Source organism: Candida tropicalis, assembly GCF_000006335.3.
Source record: "Candida tropicalis MYA-3404 genomic scaffold supercont3.7, whole genome shotgun sequence".
Lineage (NCBI taxonomy): Eukaryota > Fungi > Ascomycota > Pichiomycetes > Serinales > Debaryomycetaceae > Candida > Candida tropicalis.
The window spans coordinates 422,834-439,423 of record NW_003020059.1 but is presented as its reverse complement, the minus strand read 5'-3'; the positions used below and the strand labels follow the sequence as shown (position 1 = coordinate 439,423).

At 30.3% G+C, this 16,590-nt stretch overlaps 6 protein-coding genes across 6 annotated transcripts; 3 read left to right on the top strand and 3 right to left on the bottom strand. All coding sequences in view use genetic code 12, as the record gives it.

The window, feature by feature from the left end:
- Window positions 1–1,141: 1,141 nt before the first annotated feature.
- Window positions 1,142–1,870, bottom strand: CTRG_05028 (uncharacterized protein; the record flags this gene model as incomplete). The annotated part of the gene is made up of 1 exon (XM_002550684.1): window positions 1,142–1,870. One exon carries the CDS (start codon window positions 1,868–1,870, stop codon window positions 1,142–1,144), a length of 729 nt encoding a protein of 242 aa, XP_002550730.1.
- Window positions 1,871–8,395: 6,525 nt separating this feature from the next.
- Window positions 8,396–8,845, bottom strand: CTRG_05027 (uncharacterized protein; the record flags this gene model as incomplete). The annotated part of the gene is made up of 1 exon (XM_002550683.1): window positions 8,396–8,845. One exon carries the CDS (start codon window positions 8,843–8,845, stop codon window positions 8,396–8,398), a length of 450 nt encoding a protein of 149 aa, XP_002550729.1.
- A 1,177-nt stretch (window positions 8,846–10,022) lies between these two features.
- On the top strand, window positions 10,023–12,254 carry CTRG_05026 (uncharacterized protein; the record flags this gene model as incomplete). Its single annotated transcript, XM_002550682.1, has 1 exon — window positions 10,023–12,254. The coding sequence occupies one exon, from the start codon at window positions 10,023–10,025 to the stop codon at window positions 12,252–12,254; it is 2,232 nt and encodes a 743-aa protein (XP_002550728.1).
- A 184-nt stretch (window positions 12,255–12,438) lies between these two features.
- CTRG_05025 (uncharacterized protein) lies at window positions 12,439–12,864 on the top strand (the record flags this gene model as incomplete). The annotated part of the gene is made up of 1 exon (XM_002550681.1): window positions 12,439–12,864. The coding sequence occupies one exon, from the start codon at window positions 12,439–12,441 to the stop codon at window positions 12,862–12,864; it is 426 nt and encodes a 141-aa protein (XP_002550727.1).
- A 56-nt stretch (window positions 12,865–12,920) lies between these two features.
- CTRG_05024 (uncharacterized protein) lies at window positions 12,921–13,634 on the top strand (the record flags this gene model as incomplete). The annotated part of the gene is made up of 1 exon (XM_002550680.1): window positions 12,921–13,634. The coding sequence occupies one exon, from the start codon at window positions 12,921–12,923 to the stop codon at window positions 13,632–13,634; it is 714 nt and encodes a 237-aa protein (XP_002550726.1).
- A 102-nt stretch (window positions 13,635–13,736) lies between these two features.
- On the bottom strand, window positions 13,737–16,349 carry CTRG_05023 (metal resistance protein YCF1; the record flags this gene model as incomplete). The annotated part of the gene is made up of 1 exon (XM_002550679.1): window positions 13,737–16,349. One exon carries the CDS (start codon window positions 16,347–16,349, stop codon window positions 13,737–13,739), a length of 2,613 nt encoding a protein of 870 aa, XP_002550725.1.
- Between the last annotated feature and the right edge of the window lie 241 nt (window positions 16,350–16,590).

Sequence of the window (16,590 nt, the reverse complement as noted above, 5' to 3'; positions counted from 1 at the left end):
GTTAAATTAATTAGTTTTAAATAATTTATTTTTGGTTTGAGATTAAAAATACTGTGACATTCATTATCATATATTATTTTTGAAAATTTCATTTACTTCAACATCCAAAGACAAAAACTAAAGAAGAGGCATCAACGTAGAACGGATAGAAGCAATGGGTTTTGAATTTCCCTCTTTAATTTCTCTCTCTCTCTCTCTCTATCCCTGTGTCTGGGAATGTACTAAGCATATCTAAATCTGAGTTATTTTTAATTCAATTTAATTTTGCACTCCAACCAGGAATATCAATCAAATTGTCTAAAACGTGGGTTTCCCTTTATACCATTGTTTCTGCAATGGTCAAATATTTTTGTCACCCGTTAATTTTTGTTTGGTGTTACATTTTTGCACGACTTTTATGCAACACCACCAAGAATAACAATTGATCAAAGACACACGACTTTTGTTTTATTCTAAAAAAAAAAAAAAAAAAACTATATCAACTAAAATTTATAACTTAATGTTTCAAAATTTGATCATTGAAACAGTAGACTATTTTTTGTTTTTATTCGAAACAGTTGTAGATAATATTCTATTGGGGGTTATATCACTATTAAAATTTCACTCTCTTTGATTTCACTCTCTTTGATTTCACTCTCTTTGATTCGTATTACTTACGGTGTTAGAATCCTCACATTGGTAGAATATTTCATCTCTACCCCTTTAGGAATGCTGTAAAATTGTCGGTTGTTTGTTTACATGTTGGTTTACTGGGGGAGGGAGAAGAGGGTTGTTTGTTGTGTTGTTGATTTATTTTTAGTTACATGTATCATCTAAAACAGTACAGCCCAAAGTCGACAATTCATAATTCAAGCGCATCACTTTTTCAACATTCACAGATTCAATTCTTTTGTTGTCACACGAGTGTAATACGAAATTGTGAATTGGAAAGAGGAAGGTTATTGTATAACAAGATTTTTTTTTTTTTAGGTATAACATGGTTTTTGTGCTTAAACAATAATGATTCCCAAAATTATGGTGGATTTTCATAGCTCATCAATAACTGCATTCATACGATCAGCTAGTCTACATTAAAACATGATGTGCACATATTCATTAGAAAACCCCTTATATAATTCAATTCGATTTTTATTTTTTACTTTTAAACAATTGAATAGAATATCATTAGACATAAAATCATTATAACTTTTGTTGTTTGAATACTTCTATTGTTAAAATTTGCTCTTCCACTAAATAATGTCCCACTTCTAGTTGATCCACAACCTTCAGCATTACTAGTAACCACATTTCCATTTGAATTAGATCCACTTTTCCCATCATTACTATTATTTAACTGATCTTCAAGTTCTTGTTTTTTACTTTCAAGTATTACTGAATCAGCAAATGGTGTTTGTATACCACAAAGTATAGCTCTTCCAATATTAAGAGTCCAAAGAGTATTATTCTCAAATATTTCTTCAATTTTAAAACATGGATTTGTTATAGTTGTCATATTCCCTCCTGATTCAGTAAATATACTAAATGATATTTCATCACTACTTGGTGTTTCAATATTACTAACTGTGGGGTATTCATTATAATCTTCAGTTTTAGTTTCTCCGTTTGAATATATATGACTTGATTCTATATCACCATTATTATTACTTGTTGTTGTGTTATAATATTGTTTTTTTAGGAGGTGTTTCCCACATCTATACCCACTTGAAATTTGATCAATCCAAGTATCTTCTTTAGTTAATGTTAAATTATATGAATCACAGAAATATACTAACTTATCAGCATCGGGATTATGTATATTGGGATCTAGTATTGTTGGAATTAATTTAGTTATATTATATGATATTGGCATAGTATTAGTAATTATAAACATGGTTAATTATGATTGAATAATTTTTTTTGAATTATTACAAATATAAAGAAGAATTGAATTGTTATTTATATTCTATGAATTAAATAAAGATAATTTTTATTATCATAAAGTTTTACATTTATTTTTTATAAATTAAACAGTAACTTTCATATTCTTTCAAAGAATAATAATTTCAAGTTATGAATAATTCTTAAAATGAAATAAAAATAAATATACTAAGTTTTCTTCAAATCGGTCAAATCATTTTCAATATCATAATAAATTAAGGTTTTCATTGTAAAAAAAAACCAGATTAAGACAAAAATACATCATTATCATTGTATAACTCCGATAAATCTTGGATCATTAATCAGAAATTTTTCTTTATTTATATGTCTATTAGGACTACACGTTTCATAAAGATACATCAAATCACTAGACAAATTGTCGTAATATCCAACTTTTTGATATCGCACCAAGAATGATATCAATAAAGTAGTTATTATTAAGTAAGTGTCATTAAACGGACATACTAAACCCAGTAGACTTAATTCAAACAAACAAACAAGCAAAGCTCATAACAACGGGGCTTTATAACTTTATTCCAATTTCAAGAATTTTTTCTTTTTTCTTCTTCCTTCAATTCGTTTTTAATTTTAATAATAACAATGTTACATTTTGTTGTTGTTGTTGTTGTTGTTGACTTTAAAAATGTAGTCTATTATTCAATAACAAAGGACAATACAAGCTAGTCATCGCCTTCTTAGTTTCTTGACAAGGTTTAATAATCAAACCTTTTTGCTTACTTATGATGATATTATCTTTAAAGAATTTGAGAAATGTATCATTTAAATGACGTCATTCTTGTATTGATTCGTCTCTATATATATTCATATATGATAAAATAAATCCATTTAAAAATAGTTAATCAATTATAAATTATAATTCTTATCAAGTGGAGGGGGTTAGAGGGTTTAAATCAATGATTCCATTGGTATGGTATGGAATATACGAGAATTGACTAACAAAAATAAAAACCATCATGCATTTGTTATTAATCATAAAGATAAGTTGAATTGGTTATGTTTCAAATTTGAATATTACCAAGAAGGACGGGAAGTAAAGAAGAAAGGTTAAAAAAAAAGGAATATGAATGATAATAAAATGAACTTTTTCCTTTTTTTTTTTGTTTCTAAATTTGCTTATTGAATATTTTAATCTTTTTGAAAATATAGTTCTTCCTGTTTTATGTGATGTATAACATCAAAAAGAAATATTCTATTATTGTTGGTTAACTTATTTATCATGTCATTATTGTTGTTTAAGTTTTCTTGACTAAAACCGTCATCGATTGTGGGGTCAAGGGATTAATAATGAATGTGATTGTGGATAATTAATATTCAATAATAGTAGAAAATAACATTGATTATAAATCCATAACCTTATTTGTGTTCCACTCTCCTCCCTCCCCGCTAGACTTACTTTATTTGTCAGGTTACGACAGAATTTATAAAATAGGTGAAATTTATTATCAATTTCTAGTTATTTTTACACGATTATTCAAATTAAAGAAATTCTTTCTTCAAATAGTGTTAATTGAAAGATAAATGTTCTACGTCGGAATAAAAGATTCCTTTATTTTTCAAAATTAAACGAATAATTCAAAACATTCTATTTCAATTGTATCACGAGGCTTATATTCAAAATGTGGTATTTTATAATCAATATATAATCTTCATCAATTTAAGAAAATGAAGTCATCTACAATACAGATAACGAAAATAAAGTGATTGCAATATTCGCTAAAAGTGACTAAACGATGAGTTGTAGTCTGTTTCTATTAGATATCCACAGTTTCATTAACTCTCTATTAAAATTGTTATACCAAAAAAAATGGACACATATATACATGTTATCAAGAAAAGTAAACTCGGAATTGTCGTGATTTGTAATTAATGTCTTGACATATCGTAGGGGTTCTGTTCAAGTTTAATTAGAATTATTTATGTGCTAAAGTATTCAATTTGTGTAAAAACAAACATCAATTGTCAAAATTTCAAGGCAAGTTCCTTGTAAATTTATCTCTCGACGTAAACTGGTCGATAATTTTTTAAAATTAGTCGACAATTTCCGCGAAAAAAAGCAAAGTTCAAAAAATAAGTAAATGGAAACACTACTAATGATCGAATTGTACAAGTTTAATAATATTAATACTGTTGGAAATACTTCAAACATTACCTGATAAATATACTTACATTTTATTATCACCATAATACATATCGGTATTAATAAATAACTGGTATTACTCTGGTACAATTGAAAACATACCATTAATTGCATTTTGTATGGCGAAAAGAGATTTACGTCAAATTTTGGGATGTTTTCGTGCGTGAACCGATTTAAAAACCACGGGAATAAATGGATTGAGATCCTGATGAACCCCTTGGGAAATACAAGATACCCTAAAATTTAGAAAAACAAAATGAGAATAGTATAGACATGAAGCTAATTGCTTGAATATTCCAATGAATACAGTTTAAATGATCTGGATAGCGTAATTATTGAGTTATTTAGGAAAACCATAATTCCCGATAAAATAAAGATTGTTTGATGTTGCCCAAGTAAGTTTTGACCACTAACTCCACCAATTTTTAACAAGGTTCATTCAGGATTGAGTGTGGTAGTATTAAACAGTGATATAAATAACATCATGTTGTTTAAGCGATAAGAATCAAGCTAGAACCGATCGATCTAGCAAAACACGTGCAACTTTATGAAATTACTTTAGTTTATAGAATAAGGAGAATAATTTCCTGTCGTCGCATTTTTGGAAATTCTCTAAAAATTACTGAGGTTTCTTTTTTTCCACGTTTTGGCAACTTTTGGGCAACCTTATAATGTTGCCATTTTTCAGTAACCTAATGAAGTTTTCAACAATCTTAAAGGAATACCGCGATTTCTCAATTTTGGTTATTTCTAAAAGTTTTTCGCAACTTTATTAATTCACCTTTTTTTCCAAAATTTCGCAACGACTTCAATTGACTGCTACTAGCAATGATATTATTTTTGTTATTTGAAAGCACTAGAAAAGTGGCAAAAACAACAATATCGATAAATAATATATTGGAATAATATGAAAACTCGGATAGGCTATCATTACATATGAAATAGTGATAAATATACAACAGCGGTAATTATTGAAACTATGCTGTATCGGTATAAAAATCCACTCTATACTTCATTCTCCAAAGCGGTGAACTGGAAGTAGATTTGATAGAAGATTGTAGTGTACAACTTAAATGAGCTCGATGGTATAAGATCAGCCTGCATTAAAAATATTTGCCGAATAAAATTGGCTATTAGTTATGCTGAAAATCTTTTCAAATACCTATTCTCGACGCACAAACTCTGCAAACTCTTGAATTTAGGTCCATGGTTCTCACGAAAAAATCTAAAGAGGAAAAAAAGAAGAATTCTGATATCAGAAAGAATGAAATATATAATACATAAATCGGGTTCTGTTCCATTACTACCACTATTAGTACTTACCAGGACAATCTGTTATGTTATTCTTTTATCATGTCATCAAGTTAAATGCATAAAACCCACAATGGATCATGTATCCAACCAGTACAACTGAAAATATACCATCAGTTGAATTTTGTATGGGGAAAAGAGATTCACGTCTTTTTTGGAGATTTTTTCGTGCGTGAACCATTTTGAGAATTACGGAAATAAACCATTTGAGATCATGATGAACCCCTTTGGAAATACTAGATGGTCTAAAAACTGTAAAAATAAAATGAAAATAGTATAGACATGATTATATCTACATTAATATTGCAATGAATACAATTTGAGCGGTCAGGATAGCGTAATTACTGACTTATTCGTCAAAATGATAATTTCCGATAAAAAAAAGATACTTTGAAATTCCAAGAGTAAGATTTACATCTAACTCCTCCAATATTTATCTAATTGATTCAGAATTAACTTATATAGTATAGTTTATCACAGCAAATCATATGCAGTTTTCAAAATTGCAAAAATCCCGCTAGAAGGGACAAATGTTGCAAATCGTGGAACATTTGTATGTCGCACTGTGACGGACATAGAAAACAGAGATGTAAATGCTACTTTTTTCTGGAACATTTCAAATAATCCTCAAATTTGGAACATTGAAATCTATGGATATATGGAACAGACATTTATGTCTATGGATGTATGGACGGAATATTCGAATATACGGATATATGGAGGGAAAAATTTGTACATACAGATGCGCACCAATTCAGGAATATACAAATCAATGGTTTAATGTATGGAACATTGTGATGCACAGATATAGGGCGCAATCACTGGAACATATAAATGTGTAACAAAAAGTGGCATTCAAAAATATGGTTTCAAGGAGGGAATATTTGAATATACATATATATGGTTTCACTTTTCCGAATGTAGATTTGGAAGCTACCGCCATCAAATTCATGAATATAATCTACTGTTATGTGTCTTTCCGTATTTAGAATTGTATCAAATTGATTTCCTTGATTGATTCCCATTATATTCAAATAGATTATAAAATACATGTCAAAAGGAAATGATCAAGAGTGTCTAAAGTGATTCATTTTTTCTGTATCATTACAAGAATATGAACTATTCTCGCAACATAACAAATTTACTAGCCCGATTCACTCAATAGAAGAGTTTACTCTAATCACAATTCAAAGTGGGATATGTTGGTATTTTTGATTAATTATTATATAAAATTCATATTCATAGTGGATATCATCATTATTCACTTCTATTTAATCTAACTTATCAAAACTATAACAGTTGTTACATTTTGTATGGTAAAATGAGGTTCAAGTCAATTCTCGTGTCTGAATCAAAATGAAAATTACGGAAATAATCCACTTGAGATCATAGTGAATCCATTTAGAAACACTATATACACCAATATTGTGAATGATCAATATTTAAGTATCTTAATATAATGTTGAACATATGATTACTATGATAATATAATTTTTAGCCGACTCGATAGCACATTTATTGATAAATTGACATGAATATTAATTCCGGATAAAAAATGTGTTTTGATTTCTCTAAAGTAATTTTTGGCTACAGTTGATGGTATATCATTAGGAAATGCATTGAAATTGGTTTAGAATGGCGTTAATTTTTCACATCTTTCAGGTGATGGTAGTTTCATGGATGTTCTCCTTTGAAAACACGTTGAATCCACAACAACATAAGAATTTTGCCAAATACTTTGATTTGACTAAATGGCTACTTTCAAACAATAGTAATGGCTTGTTTTTTTACCATGAATATTTTTGTTTTGAACAATACACATATATAAGTAGTTTATGTTAATAATTTTGGATGGTTAGTAACAAACCTTCATTTGGGTATACTTGTCTATATATAGTATATAAGTCCAAAGGTATGATGCTACTATTCCAATCAAACAAAATGGTGTGGTTCTCCACACGGGCCATAGATAAGGCGTATTCGTGTATTAATAATATGTAATTGAAGCCAAATATACTAAAATCTATATGGTTGTGTAGGTATTCAACATTTAAAAATATCCATGTTCATTTAAAATGAATTGTGTATGGCCAGAATATCAAATAATTATCTGGAGTTAGATGAACTAATGTCCAAGATAAATGAATTCCAAGTAATATAGTTCTGAAATGTTGATATATTGACTATTTGGGACTATATAACCTTGAATGTAACTCTGAAATAGTATGTAAGTATAAGAATAAATCAAAAATCTAACCGATGAAGTTAACTTAAATATTCAAAGATAGATAACACCAACTGTAATCACACTGACTAACCTACATGTTTATACTAGCGTCTTATGGATGAGATTTACCATTGACAATCAAATCATTCATGTCATTTTGTAAGATGAAAACATATGGATATTCTCGTGAATAAACCAGGGTACATCTTAGAGAAACCAACCAATCAAGATCCTAAACAACCTTTTTAGAATACTGTATCTATGAACCTTTTTGACCTAGAAGAGTTTTTACACAAGTTTTACATCATACCGTTTTTTATTTCCAAAAATTGAAGGTATTGTACTGCCAAGCAATTGTAACATAAATATACGTTCATCATTTTTAGTTTGCTATTCAATCAACAATATATACACAAATTTTGCTCCTTCAAATCTACTGTATACCATTTCAAGGACTTTAGCTAGCGAATTTGAAGTAACTTAACAATCACCATTTAAATGAAATGTTGCGCAGAGATGTTGTCCATTTATTTTTTTTTTAAGCCAGACATACGGCTAATTAATTCATTATTGGCCCCGCGTTAAAACACAAAGTGAGGTTCCTCGAGAACAGACCAAGCCGCAACAAAGCATCCTATCCATAAAGACAGAAAGATCCAATTTACATTCTATGAACTATAATAAAATATACATTGTGTAGTAAAGTTATACAAAACGAAATTTAAAACCCATAAACCATAAATAATCAAGTCTAATCAACAAGAGAAAACAGTCATAATTGTCTAATAGTTTTTGGTATGAGCAGGAGGAGGGCCATCTGGTCTGGAATATTGCTCATATGTTCCAGAATCCTGTTGTTGAGCATTGTATCCACCATATGAAGGTTGGGAAGTTTCTGGGTAAGGAGGTGGAACATAGCCCGGTGTCTGTTGAGGAGGCAAATCATTATTGCCATAATATCCCCCTTGGTATTGATTATTACCCTGGTTATAATATGTACCACTAGGTTGTTGTGGCGGTGGTTGTGGTTGTTCATATGCTGTATTATACACCACCTTACTTCTCTTTCTTCTTCTAAGGAAAAACATTATGATAATAAAAAGGAATGGGATAATTAACAACAACCATAATAACCAACGTCTTCTGTACCAATTGCTACGATTGTAATTGTTATAGGTAGTGTAATACCTCTTAACAAGTGATACTGAATCTTCAATGTTTGTGATAATCATAATTGGTTGAATATAAACAATAATAATAATAATACAAATAGGACTTGAAGAAGAAGAAGAACAAGAAGAATGTGGTTTGTTTATTAGGGGGATTTTTTTTTTCTTTTAATTGAAATTCTAGACAAGGGAAGAGAAACTCGAATTTGAATTGGAACTGCAATTTAGTACTAAATTGCTTTTTTTTTTTTTTTTAGTTTGAGATTTTTTTTTTTCTTGCTGAAATTCCACCTGTCTTTACTGCAATCAGTATGTGTGTGTTTCATCTCATAGCAATGCATAAATGGAAATTAGAGATGTCAATTTGATAGATAGAAATCATTAATAGCAACTATACAGCGGTGGGAAGAATGTGAAGGAGAGGGGGTGGCGTTGTGGTTAGCTTTGTCATGCATTTAATTTTACGAACTTGGCAATTTGGGACCAAGAACATGACCATGATCACGTGATATTGCTATCAAAACAAGTTTCAATTTTTCATCTGCAAAACAATGAATTTGCATCACATATTTCCATGGCTGCAACAACTATAATATGACCTCGGGATGTCTTTCTCATTTGTGTTAATTACTCTTTCTTTGGTGTTGATAGTATATGTTATTGTTCTTCACCTAAGACCTCATCGTCAAAGAGACTTTTGCGTAAAACAAAACAAGAATGTTACACGTCTATTCACCATTATGATGAGTAAAATACCATCGTAATTCCGTGAATCAGTTGACAAAAACAAAAACAAAAACAAAAAAGATCGTACCGTTTATTATCTTATTCTCTTGCTTCAACATAGAACACGTTCCATATAGTTGGATGTTCGATTTGGTTCTTCTTGAAAGTGTGTCTCTAGATATATATTTCTTGGTTGATTGAACACGCCAAAAATCGTGTCCTAGTGGATAATTTTGTATGCTAAATTTTTAAGGACAAGAGACAACATTTTTTTTTTGTTGGTTGGTTTGGTTGGTTGTATTTTTTTTAAGTTTTGTTATTAATTGGATCAACATTATATCATTGGCAACAGCATATCCTTTCCCTATCACCACATTAGTTGCGTTGTCTCATTCATAAACTAGCCTTTTAATTAGGTGGTCATCACTTATAGAGATTTTTCATACCAGCCATATACTCATACCCTAGTTGGGAGACGTTCTCCGCATACACGCAATAGAATTATACACTTGTCATGAACTCCGATCACCCATGGGAGGATTCCGAGTCAACACCAACACATTCACCACCAGAGCCAACATCACCAAAACAACATAAATTACAACCACCAGGTACAAAAACTGGTGCCTGTGAATTACGACCACTCAGATTAACTAAACAAAGAAATAGAGCTTCCATTATATCGATTTCGTCAACTAGTTCAGGTGGGCTAACTCCCACAGCATCTTCATTTACTTCTCCAAGTAGAAAGTCAAGTCTTGCCACAGAAGAATTCCATTGTCGACCAATACGATTAGGAAGAAATGCGAGTGCAACTGAAGAGAGGAGAAGCTCTGATGCATCTGTTTCCAAAACCCCTGAAAAACAACCAGAAGCAAAGAAATCCCTTGAAAGTGCGTTATCTACTCCACCAAATGAAACCGCCAGGCAACTGATTGATTCAGAACAATCAAATCTTTCCAATACTTCAAAAAGAAAATCCATCCTTATACGAAATCTCCCCATCACATCTACCACTACTTCTAGACGAAGCGAATCCAAGTTTGATGATATGATCTTTGCAATTTGTTTGGTTGATTTCCATCATCAACGAGGGCCGGAGATTCAATGGTGGAAATCAAACTATCATCCTGAATACCAACCAGATTTATTCAAGAATATACCGTTTCAGGCTCTTCCTGATGGTTCTCATTTATTTGAAGAAACATTTTCAAATTTTAATTTGGTGTATGATTTCGATCAGAAGAAATCGGTTGATGATTTCAAAGATGTAAATGATTTCAAAGGTGATCCACGACACTTGAAAACATTATTTGGGTGCTCGTGTGTAAGACAGGTTAAAACAAGTGACTTATCTGAAGAAGAAAGAGAAAGAAATAAAGATATCACAAGATCAATTGTGCAGAAAGCAATTGTCGTTATTGTTCGAAAACAACCGATATTTACTAAAATTAAAGATAAGTTATCCATAATTACCAAGAGTTACTTTCAACAGGAAACTTTTTCCAATTTTGAATTGTTGGAAAATTTATTTGATAATTTGAATGGCCAATTTAAATTGATTGACAATGAAATGCATACGGAATTAGAACAGGAAGAAGAAAATTATGTCAATTTGAATTTGAAATCAACTTTAACCAAGTTCAGACTGAGATTCATGATTATTTTCAAGAGTTTGCTATTGGAGAAAAAGGTTCTTATTTACTCAAATAACAACCTTGAAGCACTCACGCAGTTTCAAAACAACTTGATTTCATTGATGCCTAATCTTATAAACAATCTTGATGACTCGGGGTGCCCATTGATTGATTATGCTGAGACCAACGGTCCACTATCCAAGCCACAATCGTTAAACACTACTAGTCGTGCTTCGATGTTGAGATTCTTTGGGTTACCTTTACAGATATTCAATACCAAGAACTCATTTTGGAATCCTTATTTGCCATTACAACAACTTGATGAGTTGTCTGTGCAAGGATTTATGGTTGGTTGTTCCAACCTTTTATTTGTTAACCAAGCGAGTATGTTTGGTGTTGATTTGTTGATCAATTTGGATACAAATGAAGTGACATATCCTAAGGATGTATATACTCCAGAGGAACTTCATTTGAGTAGTATGGATAAGAAATTTATCAATCATTTAATTAATTCCGATGCCAACAATACGAAACATGATGATTATATGGGAAGCGATGATTTCATACGATACCAGTTTGAAGATTATTTGAACTCGTTGATATCAACCATGCGTTACAACCAGTATTCTGAAAGATTTGGTCAACCACCACCAGGATTTAACGAAGCGAGTCATGTCAATGATTTCAACCCAAAGTTTATTGAATCATGGAGAAAAACACAAAATTTCAAGATTTGGAATACAATAGCTGATGAGTTTATTTTTAATTTTATAGAGCCTAAACATGTTGCTGCTGATATTAAAAATGAACCTTATTCTATTAACAAGAACATTTCTAATTTCTTCAATAGTTTCAAGAGTAAGAATACAACTACAAATGTTGGCAATGGACCTGATACCATTAAAGTTCATAAATTCATTGAAGAAGAAGAGCCACCCACAAGAAATGTTGATGAAAATAGTAGTAATAATGACAATCATGATGGAAATGTGGATGAATTGGTTGCTGGGTTTGAGAAAGTTGGACCAACCGAAGATAAACTGGCTAGTAATGGTAATAAGAGAGTCTCTAGTTGGACAGCAGGATGGGTCTTTGGTGCAAAGAAATAGAATTCTTTACATAGATACAGTATTAACTGTAATACATCATCATCTCTTACAACAACCACTACCACTGTTATCATCTACATGAAAGATGCGAAATTATGTTTAAGCAAACAAAAAAAAAATCTATATCGAGAAAATTTTCAAACATTTACGATGAGCTTTTTTTTTTCATTCACCATCATCAACAATGAAACATCCATATCAAATCCTAACATCTGATAAAGAAGGGAAACATCTCTTTGCCGTAGTTAAAAATTATTTACAAGTTTTTAACATTTCAAATGGCGAAAAAATTGGTGAATGGAAAGATACAACAGAAACAAATTATCAAAATGTTCAAATTGAAAAACGTACAGGTAGACAAATTATAACACAACAAATTTTCAATCATATTAAATATTTAAAACTTAGTAAAGATGAAAAACATATAATTGCATCTACTGATTCTGATAAATCTATATTAATTTTCCGTATCAATTATGAATCAACAAATTGTTTAGAATTAATTAAACGACAACCAATTCCTAAAAGACCATATTCATTAGATGAAGATAATGAAGGAAATGTTGTTGTTGGAGATAAATTTGGTGATGTTTATGTTGCTTTCTATTGATTCAAATAAAACCAATTGAAGAAAAAGAATTAGTTCCAATATTAGGTCATGTTTCAATGTTAACTGATGTTTTAATTGGTAAATATAATAATAAAGAATTTATTATTTCAACTGATCGTGATGAACATATTAGAATTTCAAATTATCCTAAAAGTTATGTTATTAAAGATTTTTTATTTGGACACGATGAATTTATTTCACAATTATATATTCCTGAATATAATTCAGAGATTTTAATATCTGGAGGTGGTGATGATTATTTAAATGTTTGGAAATGGTATAATGGTGAATTAATTACAAATATTCAATTAAGAAATTTAATTCAAGATTATTTAATTAAAGATCTGCATTTACCTCCAACTAGATTTAGACATGATGATTCATCTAAAGAAATTTCAATTTCAAGAATAACTACTTTAAAAAATAATAATGATCATTTATTATTAATATTAGTTGAAAATACTCCTTGTATTTTAGTATTTGATATTTTGGATGATTTTACTAAATTTGAATATAGACAAACTATTTTAACTAATGGTTCAATTGTTGATTTTACCCTTGCTAATGAAACTATTATAACTTCTATTGAATCTGAAAATGAATCACTTGAATTTTTTAATTTGAAAAATGGTAAATTTGAACAAATTGATTCCTTGAAAATTTCAGATTCTATTCCTTTTGAAATCAAAGATGAATCTGAATATCAACATTTATATAAATATTATCAATTGCGTAAAAGAAGTGATTGTCCAGAAGCTCCATCAAAATAAATAAATCAAAAACTTGTTATTCTTTTTTTTTCGAGTTCTTATATATATATATATATATATACCTGTATAAGTAAATAAAAATAATTTTGAGATTATTGTAAACTATTGGGTTTCTACGTTACTTTCAACATCAGTAACATCTTCATCAATGAATCCACCTTGTTTACATAATGAATAAAACAATGACTTTTTATTTTTCAATAAATTTGAAGGAGTATCAAATTCAGCAATTTCTCCCTTTTCCAATACCAATATTCTATCAGAATCCAAAATTGTGTTTAATCTATGAGCAATGGTAATAATTGTTTTATCTTTAAATTCAGATCGAATAGTTTGTTGTAATATCTTATCAGTTTCAACATCAACAGCAGCGGTTGCTTCATCTAATACTAAAATCTTGGAATAATTCAATTTTAACAATACTCTTCCCAAACACATCAATTGTCTTTGACCAATTGATAAATTCGATCCACCTTCACTAACAGTGGCCAATAATGGATTTGATACATCTTCTTTATCTTTACTTTCTTCACTCATTTTAATAACATGTTCTTTCAAGTGTGCCAATTCTAATGCTCTCCAAATTTGATCATCAGTAAATTCATCAATAGGATCCAAATTAGATCTAATTGTTCCTTGGAAAACTTGTGAATCTTGTGGGATAATGGATAATCTATGTCTAAGATCATATAATCCAATTTCATTAGTACCAACACCATCAATAGAAATATTACCATCAAATGCCTCAATAATTCTAAACAAAGCTAATGTTATTGATGATTTACCAGCACCAGTTCTACCAACAATACCAATTTTTTCTTGTGGCTTAATATCCAAGTTTATGTTTCTCAATACCAAATCCAATTCTGGTCTATATTTGGTGGAGTAATCATTAAATTTGATTTCTCCGTTACTAGGCCAATCTTGTGGTGGCCTGTGATCTGGAATAATATCTGGTGCTTCAGAAGTTAAAGTGGAATATTCAAGACATCTTTCAACACTAACAATATTAGTTTCAACTTCGACACTCATACGGATAATCCAATTTAAGGATTGGGTGATTTGTAATGCATAAGATACAGATAAACCAACAATACCAGCACTCAAATGTCCAGATTTCAATGTCAAGATAGATAAACCAGCAGCACCTAAAATAATAATAGATCCCAAGAATTCCAATCTAACAGCTAACCATCTATTAGAATTAATGGTTGGATTATAAGCACGCATATTTTTATCAACTCTTGCTTGGTTCAAATGTTTGAAACGTTCTTCTTTACCATAGGCTCTAATGGTAGCAACACCAATTAAAGATTCTTGGAAATTAGCAAAAATTGGTGATCTGGAGACTGAATCCAATCTTTTCAATTCTCTTGAAGTTCTCAAATAGTATTGTTGATAGTAAAAGTAAAGGAAAGCCAATGGGAAAATTAAGAAAACAAATTGCCAAGTTGAAAAACTAATAACAACAATGGTAAGGAAAACTTTAATGGAATTACTGAAAAACATATTGAAAACACGTCCAATAATTTCATCAACTTTATAGATATCATTAGAAAATCTGTTTAAAATTCTACCAATTGGAGTGGTTTCAAAGAAAGTCATTGGGGCTCTCAATACACTATCTGCCATATCTTGATGAATCTTTTTGGATCCATGAATAGAACAGAAAATCCACAAGTAAACATTTTGAATCAATGAGGACAGGGAATAACCAATACCCAATAAGAAATAAATACCAAGATATTTCCCAACATTTGGATTGTATCCATATTTACTATTGATATCTGACCAGTGTTGTAACCAGAATGTAGAAGCAACATTAATCAAATATGATCCAATAGCGAAACCCAAAAATATAACAACATTGATTGGTCCACAAGCTTTAGCATATTCAAGATAAATTTCCCATTTGACCTTACCTTGTTCAAGATGTTCTTTTCTAGCCTTGGCATCAGCGTCTTCTTCTTCTTCCTGTTCATTCTCACCAGCACGTTCTTCTTCGTCAAGGGACACTTCAGATGCTCTACGAAGACTGACAACTTCTTCTAAATCACATTCAGAATCCAAATCTTCCAAATTAACGACATCTTTAACTTCACTTTCATTGTCATTATCACCATCCTTTAGTTCAATTTGTTTAGAAGGAGTTGGGGAATTTTCTCTTTTTTTACCAAAAGATTCAATCAATTGACGAATCTTACTATTATCTTGTTTCATGATGTCATCATAGGTTCCTTGTTCTACTAATCTTCCATCACTAACCAAATTCAAACTATCAGCAATACTTAAAACTTTGATATTGTTGGTGGCCAAGATTCTACACTTGGATTTAAGTAAACCATTTGGACCAAGAACGTGATCAGTCAAGTGGGTAGAAACATGTTCATCAACAGCTGATAATGGATCATCTAAAAGATAAACATCAGCTCTTGCATAAACAGCTCTTGCTAATGACAAACGAGCCTTTTGACCACCAGAAAGTGAAATCCCCTTTTCACCAACTTCGGTTTTATCACCTTTTGGTAAAATACTCAAATCAACAGTCAAAGCACAAGCTTTCAAAACAATATCATAGAAATGGGCATCATATTTGTGACCAAATAAGATATTATCCTTAACAGTACCATTAATAATCCATGGAACTTGAGAAACATAAGCAACTTTACCATGTAATGTAACCTCACCATCAAGTTTATACAAATCACCCAACATTGCTTGAATGATGGATGACTTACCTGAACCAACTTTACCAATAATACATTCCAAGTGACCTTTCTTAGCAGACAAGTTTATATTAGAAAGAGCAACTTTGTAGTTTTGTTCACCTTTGACTTTAGACCATAAAAATGTACCATTTTTAATAGAAGCAGCCTCGTCACCAATTTTTTGTGGCGTTGGTGCTTTAATAACAGCGTCGGATTGTAATTCAGATCCAGTTAAAAATTTAGTCAAT